Below are 17,835 nucleotides of genomic sequence, written 5' to 3' on the forward strand. Positions count from 1 at the left end.
CTCTCCCTCTGATTTATTTCACTCAGTATAATAGTTTCCATTTTCTGTGTATAGGAAAATTTCATGACTTCATCTCTCCTGATGGTTGCATAATATTCCATTGTGTACCACTATTTCTTTAGCCATTCATCTGTTGAAGGGCATCTTGGTTGTTTCTAGATTCTGGCTATTGTAAATAGCACTGCAATGAATATAGGTATCCAGAAGGCTTTTTTTGTTGTTTTTTTTGTTTGTTTTTGTTTTTGGGTCACACCCGGCAGCACTCAGGGGTTACTCCTGGCTCTATGCTCAGAAATTGCTCCTGGCAGGCTCGGGGAACCATATGGGATGCCTAGATTTAAACCACTGACCTTCTGCATGCAAAGCAAATGCCTTACCTCCATGCTATCTCTCCGGCTCCCAGAAGGCATTTTTGTGTTGTGTTTTTGTGTTCCTAGGCAGCTGAAGTTCTTCCTCTAGTTAGAGAACAGTGACAGCACTGATGCATTCAGTGAAATAATACTTCTTATAGCTGAAGAACTAAGCTTCTATTTAAACATAATTTGAATTTACCAAATTTCTCTTATTTCAAGTAACCCCAAATTGTATCTTATTATTCCCTTTAAGCACTAAAAAGTAGGAGGTGGGAAAATAAACAACGAATAAAAGACTAAAGCAAATTGGTAGGCAGATGATCTTAGTTTTAACACATAAAATGAAAGTTTTTGAAAACTAAATTATGTCTCAAAATTTAGGGGCCAGTGTGGTAGCATAGCAATAGGGCATTTGCCTTGCATGCGGCTGGCCCAGGATGAATGCAGGTTCAATCCTGGCATCCCATGTGGTCCCCCAAGCCAGGAGCAATTTCTGAGTGCAGAGCTGGGAGTAACCCCTGAGCGCTACCCATGTGGCCCAAAAAACAAACAAACAAAAAAGAGTTATAATAGGTAGAGCCAGAGCAAGAGCACAGTGTGTAGGACACCTCCTTTGCATGCTGCTGGCCTATCTTCTATCCCCAGCATACCATATGCACCCCAACCACTGCCATGAGTGACTACTGACTGCAGAGCTAAGAATAATTTCTGGACATAGTTAGGTATGACCCAAAAAAGCCAAAAAATAAGAGTCGTAACAGGCCGGAGAGGTAAGTCACTTGCCTTGCATGTAACAGTGGTAGCCAGTATCCTGGTTTATCTGATACCATATATGGCCCTCTAAGTCAGGGTTCATTACTGAGTACAGAGCCAGGCATAGCTCCTGAGCACTGCAATATGGGGCTGGAGCAGAAACTTTGTAGGCCTGGGTTTGATTCTGAAATCACACTCATGGACCCCAATCCTGTGCACCAAGTTGGAAGCAGCCTCTGAGCATTGCTGGACATGCCCCCAACAAAAAAGTTAGAATACCTTCTGTAGGTGCATCTTGAAGAAGATTACTACTCTAGAGTCTGGATTCAAATGTTCAATAATGATGATGAATGTGCATAATTTTATCCCACTTTCTTCAGAATTGGGTTATAATTTGTCTCTGCTTTGTCTAAACCTCCTTATCATGATAAGGACCACTGTACTATTTTAATTTTTCTTATGTAAGTGTGGATAGTTTGTTTACAGTGGTGTTAACATTTGTGGTCTTGTTGTAGAGTTCCTTCATCTAAGCTAGTTTGAGGTCATCTTTGTCTAAAATGATATTGTCTTTGAAGCCCTAAGTCAGTGATGGCTAATCTTTTTTGAGCCCGAGTGCCCAAACTGCCGCACAATGCCCTGTCCTCCCAATGGCCAGTCCGGCCCTGTTGCCAGGTGAGCTACAAAGCAGACACCGGCATACTCGCCTACCGCAGCGCTGCATATCCTTTTTTTATTGTTAAATTATCTTTATTTAAAGACTGTGATTACAAATATGATTGTAGTTGTATGATTACAGTCATGTAAGCCCCCTTCACCAGTGCAACATTCCCACCACCAATTTCCAGGATCTCCCTCCTCCTCCCCCCCACACCTGTACTCAAGACAGGCTTTCTACTTCCCTCATTCATTCACATTTTCATGATAGTTCTCAGTGTAGTTATTTCTCTAATTACACTCATCACTCTACATGTGGTGAGCTTCATGTCATGAGCTGTACCTTCCAGCCCACGTCTCTCTTGTCTCTGAGATACTGCTAAAAATGTCATTTAAAACCCATAGATGAGTAAAACTTCTGTATCTTTCTCTCTCCCTCCTCAGCATAATAGATTCCATGTACATCCATGTATAGGAAAATTTCATGACTTCATCTCTTTGATAGCTGCACAGTATTCTATTGTGTATATGTACCACAGTTTCTTTAGTCATTCATCTGTTGAAGGGCATCTTTTAATTTTTATTTTTACCTTTATCTGTTAATCTGAGAGACTGGTTAAAGATATAAGGTGACAGTGGGGGCTTCCCCAGAGAAGAAATAGTTAGAATGCTACAATAGTGGTCTCAGGTGAAGAGTAATAAAAATTCAGACTGGTAAACACAGAGCCAAGAAAATTTATCTGAGAGATTTAGGAGGTGAAATCATCATGACTTCTGGATCTGAAAAGAGGTATTAATTCCTGACATTATCAGCTCTCTGCTTTGGTAACCAATTTCTGAAGGGGAGGGGACAGTTTTTAAGAAGAGGGGGAGTTTTACAGGGATATGTTGAATTCAATATACTTTTGAAACATGCCGGCAGGTATTTAGTAAATCTCATCTGGAGAAGTTTACTCAAGAGAATGTATGGCAGGAGAATTTTTAAAAAACTATATAAGAACACCCATTGCTTTAAGGTGCCAATTTAAAACAAGGCAATAACAAGGAGATGGAAGCTGAGATCCAGGGCAGATCTATAAAAAACCCAGGATTTCCATATGGGAATGAGTTGACTCAGAGGCCGAAGATCGTAGAAATGACAGGAGACAGGCAGAGAGGAGAGAGCACATCACATGGACTAAAGTGACACAGAATAAACCCATCATCCTGCAGGGTCAGGAGGGATCAAGGCTGCGATCAAAGCTGGCTTGATGTAATTGGCAGGCACGTTTTGTTTGGCATACATGGGGTTGAATCATGCAATGTTTGAAATTTAAATTAGGTGCTAACATTTCCACACCAAAAATCAAGATTTCTGATCTTTTTTTTTTTTTTTTTTTGGTTTTTGGGCCACACCCGTTTGACGCTCAGGGGTTACTCCTGGCTATGTGCTCAGAAATCGCCCCTGGCTTGGGGGGACCATATGGGACGCCGGGGGATCGAACCGCGGTCCGTTCCTTGGCTAGCGCTTGTAAGGCAGACACCTTACCTCTAGCGCCACCTTCCCGGCCCCTTCTGATCCTTTTTGTTTTAATGAAATAGGACACCAAGAAGTAATAGTGCTGTCTATAATTTATGATCTTCCTCTCTCCAACAAACCTGTAGTCTTATAATGTTTACCTGAGTCCTGTTTTCCATTACAGAAGTACCAAGATAGATTGGTGATAAGTTATGGAAGGTTTTTAATAGCAAACTATGGAGAATAAATATAGACAATAAGCAACCAATGAATAAGGAATTGAGATCACATCCATTTTTAGAATTATTCCAGATCAGTTTGAAAGTGTAGAAATTAGGTATGACATTGACCAGTTTCTGAAGGGGAAAAATGATGTGACATTGACATATCCAAGGGAGTTAAAAATGCTGAAGAAGGGCTGGAAAGATAGCATGGAGGTAAGGTGTTTGCCTTTCCTGCAGAAGGACGGCATCCCATATGGTCCCCTGTGCCTGCCAGGGGCGATTTCTGAGCATAGAGCCAGGAGTAATCCCTGAGCGCTGCCGGGTGTGACCCAAAAACAAACAAAAAAATGCTGAAGAGAAGGCTCTAAAGGAGATGTCGCCCAGAAATCTTACTGGTCCCACAAGGGAATCAGCCATGAAGGCTGTAGAGCCTTCTGAAAGATATGATGCAGCTTTCTAGTGTGTCTGGAGTAGGTCTAGGGACTGTGGGAGAGCTCATGCCTCACATTTGTGACACCCTGAGTTCCATCCCTAGCCCCAGGCTAGTGGAGTGTGGAAGGTGAGGGGCTTTTTTCCTGGGGCCTATTCTTAGGCCTTTTGGCTTCGGCCTTTTCACGGAATAAAGAGCTGTTTTCTTCGGAAGCCTGACTGCCTGTTGCCTTTCTTCCTGCCGCATTCTCCTCAGAACCGCCGGCTGAACAGGGTAACAGACGCGTGGTCCGAGCTGGAGGAGAAAGGCCTCATCCTCCATCCCTCCATCAGTCAACCTCATTAGGGGTTGACTTTGCAATAGTGGAGATCAGAATGTTTGCTGTAGTGACCAGTGAGTCTGTCTGTTGGGGAAAGCCAACTGTATTATAATATTTTGTTTATTTCAGAGACTGCAGGCAGGTCTTGCATGCTCTTTCTCCTTGCCCAGAGAGATGGAATACTAAATACAAGGTGCCAAACTGTGAGGGAGGTGAGGAATAGGAGCAATCTTACATTAGACAGTGTCATGGAAAATAACAGCCACCTTGTCCTTCTGCCTAGTCAGCAGATTATTGGTTTGTGATTGCTATTCTAAGAATTGTATATTGAGGTGAAATAATCCTTTAAAAACATGGGCTAAATGAATCTCTGATTATTATTGTGTCAGGCTCTATTTAAGTTCTTTACATAGATATTTTAATCTTCATCATCACTTTTGGGAGGGAGGGGGCCACACCAAGTGAGGCTCACGGCTGCTTGAAGATCACTCCTGCAGGGCTGAGGGAACCATTGTGGTTTAATATTATAAAATTAAAAGAACTCTTTAAACAATTCTCACTTAGGGGCCAGAGAAATAGTACATAGATAAGACAAGATGGCTTAGACCCCAGCACCCCATATGGTCTCTGAGCACCTCCAGAACTGATGCCTGAGTGCAGAGCCAGGGATAAACCCTGAGTGGTGACCCAAAACAAAGCAAAAATTGTTTTTTACTTCTGAAGCCAGGAGAGACAGTTCAGTGTTGAGGGTATGCTTTGCATGCAGAAAACCTAGGTTTTCTTCCTGGTTTTCTTCTTTCTACATGGTCCCCTAAGCAATGACAAGAGTCACTCTCAGTACAGAGCCAGAAGTAACTGCTGAGCACCACTGACTGTGAGTGATTCAAACCAAAAAAAAAAAAAAAAGATTCACATCTGGGACCACACAGATAGTTCTATAGGCAGAGCACATGCTTTGCTTGTAAGAATCTGGTGCATGGTTCCCCCATGCACTACTGAAAGTAACATCCACCATCTCGAGTGTGGCTCCTTCCAAAAATAAATCTCACTTTTGGCTGAGGATGTAATTTAGCAGTAGAGCACTTGTATGTGTGAGATACTGGGTTTGATTCCTGGAACTTCAAAAACAAAACCCCACAAATCCGCTTTTTTGGGGTTTGTTTGTTTAGGAGCCACTATAGTGGTGTTCAAGGTTTACTCTTGGCTGTGTTTACTCAGGAACTACTCCTGGTGGACTCAGGAGACAATACAGGATGACAGGGATTGAATTTGGGTAGATGCATGTAAGACAAGAACTCAACCTGCTGTAATATCTATCTATCTCTTTGGACCCCAAACACTTATTCTAAATGTGATCTAAATCATGCTATGTTTTCTTCATATAAGAAATATACACAGAACAAATTTTTGTCGATAATTGAATTTGAAAGGAAGTACGTTTCAAAAGAAGAGAGATGCAAAACTGGACAAACATCAAACCTTGGCCTGTCTTTATTACCATATTTATGTGACCTCTCTCTTTGGTCCACAGATGAAATATGTAAATGAAAAATTCCAAAATGAGACAAATAAAGAGGTGCTGCTCATGTGCATTGGCATCACTTCAGGTGTGGGACGGCTGCTCTTTGGCCGGATTGCAGACTATGTGCCTGGTGTGAAGAAGATTTATCTACAGGTACTTCTCTCTCTCTCTCTCCCTCTCTCCCTCTCCCTCCCTCCCTCCCTCCCTCCCTCCCTCCCTCCCTCTTTCTTTCTTTCTTTCTTTCTTTCTTTCTTTCTTTCTTTCTTTCTTTCTTTCTTTCTTTCTTTCTTTCTTTCTTTCTTTCTTTCTTTCTTTCTTTCTTTCTTTCTTTCTTTCTTTCTTTTTTCTTTCCTTTCTACAATTTATCAATCACCATGAAATAAAAAGTCACAAAATTATTCATGATTGAGTTCTAGGGATACAATGTTCGAGCACCCCTCCCTTTCCTAGTGTCTACTTCATTTCACCAATGTCCCTAGTTTCTCTCCAGCCCTCCAACCTGCCTCTCCAGCAGGGGCTATTTTTTCTTTTCTATTTTTTCCTGCTTTAGGCACTGTGGTTTACAATACTGTTATGGATAGGGTATCATGCATATCACTTTACCTCATATCTGAACCCAGTCCTTGTCCAGAGTGACCACTTCCCTCTGTCATTATCTTAGTGATCCCTTCCCTGACCCATACAAGTATTTTCTTAAGCTTTTTATTATTTTTTTGGCTTCACACTCATTATATATACTTATTTGTTTAACTTTTTTGTAAAAATAAGTGTTTCCTAGAACATAATGTGCACATATTTTTTTCAAGGATAAAAGTTAATTTAGGGCTTTCAACATGAAAAATTGGCAAACAAAAATCTTCTCTGTTTCATTATGGCACCCCACCAACCCAAAAAATATTTTTGCCCACTGTTTATTTCTAAGAAGATATTCAAAGAATGCTTTTTATTTATTTTTGGGGGGCAAATTTTGCAGAGTCATATACCTTTTGCATTATCTTGTAAAATTTGGGGACGGGGAGGGTGGTCCTTTCAGGGTCTTTTTTTTTTCCTTTCAGGATCTTTATTGCAAATTGCCTCCTGTGTATTATGGCTTGTGCACTAAATAAATATTAATTCCAGCATCATATTGACATGCATTGGATAAGTATTTAAGTGTCTCCTCCACTACTAAATGCTGCAGTGGCAGCATAGTCCTATGCTTTCAGTTAAAAGTTAATGATCTCATAGAGAGACAGAGCAAATAGTGGGGAAGTGCAGGGCAATTATGGGGATGCTGGGTGGACACCATGGAAACTGTGTACTAAGTGAGACTCTGAGCTGACTTCCTGGGCTGCCAAGGTGAAGAAGTGTAGGGTATTTAGCTTAGTCAAAGGAGGGTTTTTCCAAGCAGAGGAAGTCATGTGTGCATACAGTGGCTCTAGATGTCTTACATTGTAAACTATACACACATTGGTCTCTGTGTGTGTATAAGGTAAGCCATAGGAAGGAATCTAGTCACACAGCTAGACAGGATTGCGAGCAAATGGTAGCATGCACTTTATAAAATACCCATTATTTTTGTTTATTTGTTTTGGCCATACCCGGCGGCACTCAGGGTCACTCCTGACTCTGCACTCAAAAATTACTCCTGGCAGGCTCGGGACCATATGGGATGCCGGGGAGCAAACCTGGGTCTGTCCCAGGTCGGCTGCATGAAAGGCAAACACTTTATTACTGTGCTATCACTCCATCCCCAATATCCATTATTTGATAATAAAATTAGCTTTATAAATGCTTCATCTTATAAGAAGTATTTGCTTTTATAATGGCTTTATAGGGGCTGGAGCAGTGGTGCAGAGCGATAAGGTGTCTGCCTTGCTGGTGCTATTGTAGGACAGACTGAGGTTCAATCCCTCGGCATTCCATATGGTCCCCCAAGCCAGGAGCAATTTCTGAGTGCATAGCCAGGAGTAACCCCTGAGCGTCACAGGGTGTGTCCCCCCAAAAAATAAAATTAAAATTGGCTTCATAGGGGCCAGAGTGATAGCACAGTGGTAAGGTGTTTGACTTGTATGCAGCTGACCCAGTGCAGACCCGGGTTCGATTCCCAGCATCCTGTATGGTCCCCCAAGCCTGCCAAGAGCTATTTCTGAGCGCAGGGCCAGGATTAACCCCTGAGTGCTGCCAGGTGTGGCCCCAAAATAAAAAAATAAATAATAAGTAAAAATGGCTTTATAAATACTTCACAGTGACTATCAAACATTTAGTTACCATTTGCTTTTGTTTTCAGGTAACCGGGGCCCTCTAAAGGACATTTATTGCGTTACATCTTCCTTTCTTCCAATTCAAAAAATAGAGCCTCGGGGGCTGGAGATATGCACAGCAGTAAGGCATTCCCCTTGTATGCAGCCGATCCAGGATGGAGGGTGGTTCGAATCCCAGCATCCTATATGGTCTCCCGAGCCTGCCAGGAGCGATTTCTGAGCGCAGAGCTAGGAGTAAGCCCTGAGCGCCACCGCCGCAGTGCTAGAGACAACCAGTGGTACATAGTGAGTCAAGCACTGACTGCATTTCACAGGCCTGTGAAAGAGAAGGAGGGCCTTGGAGGGGTGCTCTGGGACTGCTGGGCATTCATCATGCCCTGGCATGAACACAAGTTACAGCTTTTGTGTCCCTACGCCACAATAAGCTCCTTTTTCCTACCTCCATTGTCACCAAACTCTTGGTGGGGATTATTGGGGGAGTATTAGGTTCTTGTTTCTGCTATCCTAATTCTGCCCATTGGCTCCTGCCCCCCGCCCCCAGCTCTCCCTCTTCCCCTATGTGCTGGGCTGGGGCACTGGAGGGACTTCCTCACACCTTACTGCCTGATCTTTAATGTCTGTCTGAGGCCAGTTCTGAGGGTTAACCAAGCCCAGAAGACACATCCAACCTCTCACACGGTCTCTCGTCAGGTCCTGATCCTTTGGATATTGAGGCAAATGGAGCCAGTAGAGGGCTGCTGTAAGACAGATAGGCTTATTAGCAAGATAGATAAGAGAAAGAAACTGCATCAAGTGCACCATTGAACCTTTCTTGCATACATTTTATTAGTCCATCAAATACCATTATTTTGGAGCAGACTTGAAGAGGGAAGAGAAGAGCCTAGATGTTCTCATCTGAGATCTTTGCTTACACATACTAAGATTTCAGGGATCTGTGTCTCATATTTTTGCTTAAGAGTTCTGAATTAGGGCCCGGAGAGATAGCACAGCAGCGTTTGCCTTGCAAGCAGCCGATCCAGGACCAAAGGTGGTTGGTTCAAATCCCGGTGTCCCATATGGTCCCCCGTACCTGCCAGGAGCTATTTCTGAGCAGACAACCAAGAGTATTCCCTGAGCACTGCTGGGTGTGGCCCAAAAACCAAAAAAAAAAAAAAAAGTTCTGAATTTAAAAAAATTTTGAGAGGCGGAGCAATAGCACAGCATTAGGGCATTTGCCTTCCCCTCAGCTGACCCAGTACGTAACCACAGTTCCATCCCCCGGCATTCCATATGGTCCCCCAAGCCAAGAACGACTTCTGAGTGCATAGCCAGTTATAACCCCTGAGCATCACCAGGTATGGCCCCAAAAGCAAAAATAAAAAATAAATAATACGGACTGGAGCGGTGGCACAAGCAGTGTGGTGTTTGCCTTGCATGTGCTAACCTAGGATGAACCATGGTTCGATCCCCTGGTGTCCCATATGGTCCCCCAAGCCAGGAGCGATTTCTGAGTGCATAGCCAGGAGTATATCCCTGAGTGTGGGAGTTCTCTGACACTCAACTAAGCAGGATAGACAGCACAATGTGAAGGCCTGAGGTGGTTGAGGTGCTGCTGAGGCTCTGCAGTTCTAGGGACCACCAGGGTCACCCCTAGCAGTGCTCAGTGTAGGGGAGGAGAACATCTGATGCTGGGGGTGGAATCAGAGTCACACACATACAAAATATGCCCCTAACCCTAATGCCACCCATGTCTTCCTCATCACCATAAAACTGCTCCAGATTTGGGACTTTGGGATATATTTGTTTTTGTTTTTGGACCATATCAGCCTGTGCTTAGAGGACCATGTATGATTGTGGTGATCAACTGCATGCAAGGTTGTATTGTCTTACCTTACCTGCTGTATGACCTCTCAGGGGACCTAGATTTTTTTTTTATGTTTTTGTTTTTGTTTTTGGGTCACACCCAGTGGCACTCAGGGGTTACTCCAGGCTCTGTGATTAGAAATTGCTCCTGGCAGACACGGGGGACCATATGGGATACCGGGATTCAAACAACCATCTGTCCTGGATCGGCATGTGCAAGGTAAATGCCCTACTGCTGTGCTATCTCTCTGGCCCATGGGGGTCCCCAGATTTATATCTTTAATAGGTAACTTTCAGAAGTATGAGTGTTTCAAAGGTTTAGAAGTTAGATCTCAGTAACAAAAGAGCAAAAACTTTTTTGTTTATTTATTGGGCCACATCTGGTAGTGTTCAGGGATTACTCCTGACTCTGCTCAGAAATTACTCCTGGCAGGCTCGGGGACTATAAAGATATCAGGGATTGAACCCGGGTTGGCCATGTACAAGGCAAACACCCTGCCCACTGTGCTATAGCTCCAGCTGAGCAAAAACTTTTTTTTGTTTCGTTTTGTTTGGGGGCCTAACCTGGCTATGTTCAGGGGCTACTCCTGACTCTGCACTCAGTAATCACTCCCAACAAGCTGGCATGACCATATAGGATGCTCAGGATTGGACCCAGGTCAACCATGTGCAAGGCAAACATCCTATCCACTGTACTATCTCTCCGGCCTCCAAAACTTTTTAAAATAAAATTTCAGTTGACTCACCATGAGATACCTAGTTACAAAGTTGTTCCTTCACCAGTGCACATTTCCTACCACCAATGTCCCCAACTGCTTCCTGCCTTCCTGCCCTCCCACTGCCTACTTCTATTGCAAACATTTTTCTTCTCTCTACCTCTCTACCTCTCTCTCTACCTCTCTCTCTCTCTCTCTCTCTCTCTCTCTCTCTCTCTTCCTTTTAGACTGTATCTTGCAATGTTTTTACTGAAGGGGTATCATGCATATCACTTTATCTCTTTTCAGCACCAAGTTCTTATCCAACTATTATTGTCATAATGGTCCCTTCTCTGCCCTAATTGCACTCCCTGGAAAGATCAAAAATTTGGCCAGAGATGGCTTTCCACAGCATGCTGTAGCTCCCTGTAACACGGACACAGCAAGCTGGGCACTTTCCTTGTACTGAAGCCTTGCAGAAGCCTTTGCAGGGAAGCGGACACTTGTCAAGTGCTGATGCCAGGCAAGGAAGTGAACATGTGTTCACAATACAAAAAGAAATTCAAAGGAGAGCTTTCCTTTAATTTTCTTTTTTCCAGGGGGATTGGGGACCATACCTGGCAGTGGAACTCAGGGAACTTGAGTTGCTTGGTTCTATGATACCACACACATACACTCTAGCCTTTGAGCTATCTTAGGCCCCTTAGTTCCCACATATTGTTCTGGCTACAGAGCTCGAAAGTTTCTGTTTTGCCGAATAGATAGCACAGCGGTGGGGCATTTGCCTTGCACAAAATTGATCCCAGGACAAATGGTGGTTCGAATTCCGGCACCCCATATGGTCCCTGAGTCTGCCAGGAGCAATTTCTGAGTGCAGAGCCAGTAGTAACCCTGAGCGCTACTAGGTGTGATCCAAAAACAAATAAAAAAAAAGTACTTGGATTACTGTATACCACAAACATTTGATAAAGTATTCTGTGGGGGCGCAGCAGTAGGGTGTTTGCCTTGCATGCGGCTGACCTGGGATGGTAATATCCCCCAGTGCGTCCCATATGGTCCCCCAAGCCAGGAGCGATTTCTGAGCGCAGAGCCAGGAGTAACAGCTGAGTGTCACTAGGTGTGGCCCAAAAACAAAAACAAAAAAAAGTTTTAGTTTTATAAAGTGTGATTCATGAGTTCTGCCCTTTAAGTTGTTGCAAGGGCCTCAATCTGACCTCCCCCTCCATCTTCAGGAGCTGTTGTACAGACACTGATGTGGAGAGGGACTGCCGTGAGCTGCTGATGTGCCGGGGGGGGGGGGGGAATCACATGAAGACAGTGATGTGGTAGCTGCTTTATGTGGTCGCTCCCTTGTTCCCCAGCCCCATGTCTGTCCTCTCCAATGACAGTCACATCTGTTCCTGATGCTGCTGCACCTGGTTCCCAGACAGGGGACTCTGGAACCTACCTGTGTCCCACCCCTCCCCACATTATTGTCTTCATCTGTAAACGAGACTGTTCAAACATTGCTGTGAGGGTCCCTCTTTAAAGTGCTTGGAATAGCACCTGGTACTTAATACTCACAAAATGAATGTTAACTATTACTATATATGGACTTTGAAAAATATGGTTAAAAAACAATTATTTTTGCAGGTCAGTGTATTGCTTGGTTTTAATTAGCTTTTTGCCTACAGCACATTGTTGAGTTGTCTGCTTCTTCCTTTTTTGTACCCCATACTACTTTGAATATCCAACTATGACAACATCTAGAACACTTTATGTGCATTTATTCAGTAATATATTCTGTAAATAGGAAATGGGTTTATGAACATGGCACAGGATGTAAGGAAAACTCGGTGTTCAGAGCTATTTTCAGACCAAAATGATGTCAGTTGTTCAAAATTTTTTTTTTTTTTTTGGTTTTTGGGCCACACCCTGTGACGCTCAGGGGTTACTCCTGGCTATGCACTCAGAAGTTGCTCCTGGCTTCTTGGGGGACCATATGGGATGCCGGGGAATCGAACTGCGGTCCGTCCTAGGCTAGCGCAGGCAAGGCAGGCACCTTACCTCCAGCGCCACCGCCCGGCCCCTGTTCAAAATATTTCTCTGTTCTAACCTAAGTTTACTTATTTAGGCATCTATGATATATACCACAAAATCTGTGTTTAAGGGGCTGGGAAGGTGGCGCTAGAGGTAAGGTGTCTGCCTTGCAAGCGCTAGCGTAGGACGGACCGCGGTTCGATCCCCCGGCATCCCATGTGGTCCCCCCAGCCAGGGGCGATTTCTGAGCGCATAGCCAGGAGTAACCCCTGAGGGTCAAACGGGTATGGCCCAAAAACCAAAAAAAAAAAAAAAAATCTGTGTTTAAAAATACCAATAATTATCAACTTATTACTATCAAAGTAATAACATTAGATAATATATGTTAGTTTTTAGGAACTAGAAAATACTTTCTGATTTCATTGCTTATTATGGGTTATCTATTTCCTACAATGATCAAGTCTGAATTGGAACATCAATTTAAGTTGGAACTTGAATAACTAAAATTTAGTATATATATTTAAAATATGTATTAAATAATAATTATTATTTTACTCTGTTGGCCTGCATATCCTTGTCTTGTTTAGAATATTAACTAGTGGTGTATTCAAAGTAAGTCATTTTAATATGCGAGGCTAAGATTTTTATATTCCTAAATCAGAAGCACTATAATCTGAAAAGCAGGTGTGGCTGGCATATTTTTGCTTTGCAAAGGGCTAATTCAGTCAGTTGTTTATAATTTCAAAGGTGAAATTTTAAAAATCATGAATGAATTCGATTTGATATTAAAAGATATTGATATTGAGTCCTGATTAAGCATGAGAGCCTTAAACTTTGCAGTTCCTTATTCAGTGATGACTTCTGTATGTAGAGTCTGACCTTAGAGAGCTTACAGGCTAGAACCATAGTATGTATATAAGCTAGAAACAATGTATGTATATTAAAGATACATTTTTTGGTCTTTTTTTTAAGAATTTGTTATTGAGACCAATGTGAATTATAAGTCTTTCACATTGTATTTCAGTGACAATGAATTAGGGCCATTCCCACCACAAGTGTTGACCTCCCTCCGCTACTGCTCCCAGCATGCATCCCGTACCTCCACACTTAGCCCCCTGGACTGCTAGCAAAACAGTTCCCTTTTGTGGATAGCTTTTTGTTTGAGTCTCTTCATTCTATTGTGGTTGACTTTGGTTTGGGTATTTAGGTTTGATGTTTGTTTGTGTGTTTGTTTTAAGGCCACACACAGCAGTGCTCAGAAATTACTCCTGGCTCTGCGCTCAGAAATTGCTCCTGGCAGTCTCGGGGTACCAAATGGGATGCCAGGAACTGAACCTGGGTCTGCCCCGGGTAGGGTGCCTGAAAGGCAAGTGACCTACCGATGTGATATTGCTCCAGCCCCTGGTTTGATCATTTTTATTTCCACTCAGTGTTCCTGAGACTGCTTGGCTCCTGGGTTCCACCCACTTTTTTTTTTCTTTCCTCAGTTTGTAGGAAGACCTATGTATATAAAAGATATTTTATCTTTGTCTCTTAATACAACGTTTGGGAAGTTTAGGAGAGATTACTGTATGAGTTTTATATATATATATTTATATGTATTTATTTATATATTATATATATTATTTATATATAAATTAAGGAGAACTGAACTGGGGAGGAGAATAATGTATTTAGTTTAAGTGTATTTAATTTAAGCAATCTAAACTATGTTGCTCAGTAATTATACCATTCACTTTCCATGAGGACTGAATTTTCTTTGTGGTATCTGTTCTAGGTCCTCTCCTTTTTCTTTATTGGTCTGATGTCCATGATGATTCCACTGTGTAGCGTCTTTGGGGCCCTCATTGCTGTGTGTCTTATCATGGGTCTCTTTGATGGATGCTTCATTTCCATCATGGCTCCCATTGCCTTTGAGTTAGTTGGTGCCCAGGATGTCTCCCAAGCAATTGGATTTTTGCTCGGATTCATGTCTATACCCATGACTGTGGGTCCACCCATTGCAGGTAACAATTCTCTTGACATTAATGTTGGCAGCATTTTCTATTGTATATGTAAATATATTATGACTCTTTGGTTATGTTTTTTTTTTGTACTACTAGAACTGATAACAGCTCAAGATTAAAAGAAATAGTAGGTAAAGCCATAGTTCAGTGGGTAAGGCGTTTTACCTAGTACACAGTTGACCCAGGATCCTATATGGTCCCCTGAGCCCTTCAGGAGTGATTCCTGAGCACAGAGCCAGGAGTAACTTTTGAATACCTGTTGGTGTAACCTCCCCACCCCCCCAAAAAAAAAAAGAAAAAAGAAAGAAAATTATATCTCCGTGTCATATATGTTATGCTTCTATCCACAATACATACTTTATTTTTCGATGTGTTGGTACATAACTGGTTAAATCTTCTGCTGTTTATTTAGCAGAGTCAAATAGCTATCCAGTGCAATGTTTTTTAGAGATTTCAAAAAACTGGATTGTATAGTAAAAGTTCCAAAAGTTCCAAACACTTAAGTTTTTCTTTTGTTTTGTTTTGAGAGCCACATCAAGTGGCTTTGGGGTTCCTCCTGGAAATTTTCAGGGAAACATGCATTCAGCCCTTTGAGCTCCCTGAACCTAAGAAAACTTGAAATCCTTTTGTTAGCTGAATTAGAATAATAATTCCTGGCCATTCTTAGCAGCAGACCCAGATGTATTTGTGACACACTTGTATTCATGTTATCTCTTAATTAGTTAGCAAGGAAAACGTCCTACCACTATGCTATCTCTCCAGCCCTCCAAAATGCCTTTAACAATTCTTTTTATCCTTTTTTTATTTATAATCTTTCATGATTTGGAATTGTAATTTTTTTTTGTTTGGAGGCCACACTTTCAGTGTTTAGGGTTTATTTCTGGCTCTGTGTTCAGGGAATCACTCCTCGTGGTGCTTGGTGGACCATATAGGTTGCCAGGGATCAAATGGCCATGTACCTGCTGTACTATCACTCTAGTCCCTGAGATTATGATTTTATGGTTTTTTATAGACCAAAAGTCCAAGAAAGTTTGACATGTAGACATTTGGAGGTAGGCATAGAGCATGGATGAGAGAAATTTCAGTATGGTGGTCCGTACACTCTTAGCTGAAACACACGCCTTGACACTATTTGTCAGAATCTCAGAATACAGATGAACTGTCAGGGGTTTGAGAAAACCAAAGCTGGGTTGTGAAGTTTTTTCCATGTCAGATGCTTGGAATGAAAACTGAGACCTGTTATCTAGGACAAGATGGTAAATAAAGGATCTTTTTTTTGGGGGGGGCACGCCTGGTGTGCTCAGGAGTTACTATGAGCTCAGAAATGGCTCCTGGCTTGGGGGACCATATAGGACGCCAGGGGTTTGAACCTCGGTCCGTCCTAGGTTAGCACATGCAAGGCAAACACCCTAACGCTTGTGCCACCACTCCAGCCCCATAAAGGATTTTTTTCCTTGTCACAAAAGTTTCATATTTCAGACCCATTTTCTTAAAAATATCTGTGATCTGCATGCTATTTGAACTAGCCTTTTTGAGATGAAGATGTTAGATATGGTCTGTCAGCGGGACTCCTGAGCCTCCCAGAGCCACCCTGTGGTGACAACTTTTTCCTTCCTAGGGTTACTCCGGGACAAGCGTGGCTCCTATGATGTGGCATTCTACCTTGCTGGGATCCCGCCCCTCGTAGGAGGTGCTATCCTTTGCATTATCCCGTGGATTCATAGTAAGAAACAAAGAGACATCAGTATCACCGTGCCTGGAGAAAAGATGGAAAAGATGTTGGAGAACCAGAACACTCTGTCGAACTCCTCTGGAATCTTCAAGAAAGAATCTGACTCTGTGATATAATGTCTTCTATACCTCCACTAGACTGGACTTGCCTTCAGAAGCTCAAGCAAGCTTTTCTTTTATATGAATTGAAAATTTCTTATTTTTTTAATCACCTCCTAGGAATAGCACAATAATTGGGAAATAGGATCCATATTACCCACCAAAAGAACCATTCTTCTGCCTCTGAGTCTGAGGGCAGAGACTTGTACATGGAAATAGTCCTGAAGTTAGAATAGTGTGAGAATTTGAAAAAATTCACTTAAAAAAAAAAGCATCTTTGGAAACTGTGAATGCTACTTAGCTTATAAAATATTTTTAAATACCTCAAGCTATACTGAAAGGGTTATGGTTTGGTTAGGCCTGGAAATATTGTTTATAGTCACAGATGGTGTTTTTAGTTCTGGTATCTCTCTTTTAATTTCTTCTGCTATTTGGAAACATCCATTTAAGCCAGATTCTAGATAACAGGTGTTTGCCCTAAACCTCAAGCTGTGTTGGAGCTGCTTGCTAAAGCTGCTTACTACTATTAAATAAGCAAAAGAAAGTTGTTTTGACTTGCTCCAGTGTCCAGAGACCTTCCCAGAGAAGAGACTAACAATAAATGTATTCAGAATCAGATGTGAGATGAAGAAGATCTTGTTCCAAAGGGCAGAGCAATCCAGGAAGCACACACACACACACCCAATCTATTCCCTCTGGATCTGCAGTGTTTTTATTCAAGTAGCTAGAAATACGCCCTAATTCTGAATTTATTTAAATTATAATTAAAAAGTTAAAAAGAATTAAAGATACTCTAGCAATTTAAAACTATTTTTTTTTTTCTGATTTCTGAATTTGTTAGCAAGAGAGCCTGTTATTTAAACAAAATCTTATTGAGCATACTACTACATTGCAGTCTTGGTATGGATTGTGGGGAGAATCTTTGTATTCATGAAAAAGTATCTTTCTGATAGAAATTATCTAGTAAATTGGTTTATAAAATGGATGTATCTTGACTAAAAGCACTTTTATTGTGTGTGTGTGTGTGTGTGTGTGCGTGCGTGTGCGCACGTGCATGTGTGTGGTACTGGTTTTGAATTTGGAGCCACACACATGCAAGGCCATGCTGAGTTATATTCCTAACCCCAAAAAGCTTTTAGAGAGAAATAACTCCTGCATTTTCAAGGTCTTGTGACACAACTTTACGTTTCCTCTAGAGTACTCCCCTTCAGCACTCAGTTTTCTTTCCTGTTGGAGATTTTTGGGTTTTGTTTCTGTGTTTGGTTTTGGTTTGGAGGCCACAGCCAGTAGTACTTAGGACGTACTCCTGGCTCTGAACACAGGTGACAGACAACTGGTACTGCTCGGGGCATCAGATATGGTACTAGAGATAGAACCTTAGTCATCCGTTTGCAAAGCAAGGCTTTAAACCCTGTACTATCTTTCTGACCCAAAATGTTTCATTTTA

The 17,835-nt window shown here is 42.1% G+C and overlaps 1 protein-coding gene across 1 annotated transcript in view; it reads left to right on the forward strand.

Moving 5' to 3' along the window:
* SLC16A10 (solute carrier family 16 member 10) overlaps positions 1 to 16,571 on the forward strand; it is a 154,827-nt gene extending 138,256 nt beyond the window's left edge. Inside the window, exons 6-8 of the mRNA XM_049772606.1 lie at positions 5,763 to 5,906; positions 14,330 to 14,558; positions 16,177 to 16,571. Coding sequence (XP_049628563.1) covers positions 5,763 to 5,906; positions 14,330 to 14,558; positions 16,177 to 16,406 — 603 coding nt within the window. The 3' untranslated portion in view covers positions 16,407 to 16,571. The remainder of the gene's footprint in view (positions 1 to 5,762; positions 5,907 to 14,329; positions 14,559 to 16,176) is intronic.
* The last annotated feature ends 1,264 nt before the right edge of the window (positions 16,572 to 17,835 follow it).

Source organism: Suncus etruscus, chromosome 4, assembly GCF_024139225.1.
Source record: "Suncus etruscus isolate mSunEtr1 chromosome 4, mSunEtr1.pri.cur, whole genome shotgun sequence".
In the NCBI taxonomy this organism is placed as follows: domain Eukaryota; kingdom Metazoa; phylum Chordata; class Mammalia; order Eulipotyphla; family Soricidae; genus Suncus; species Suncus etruscus.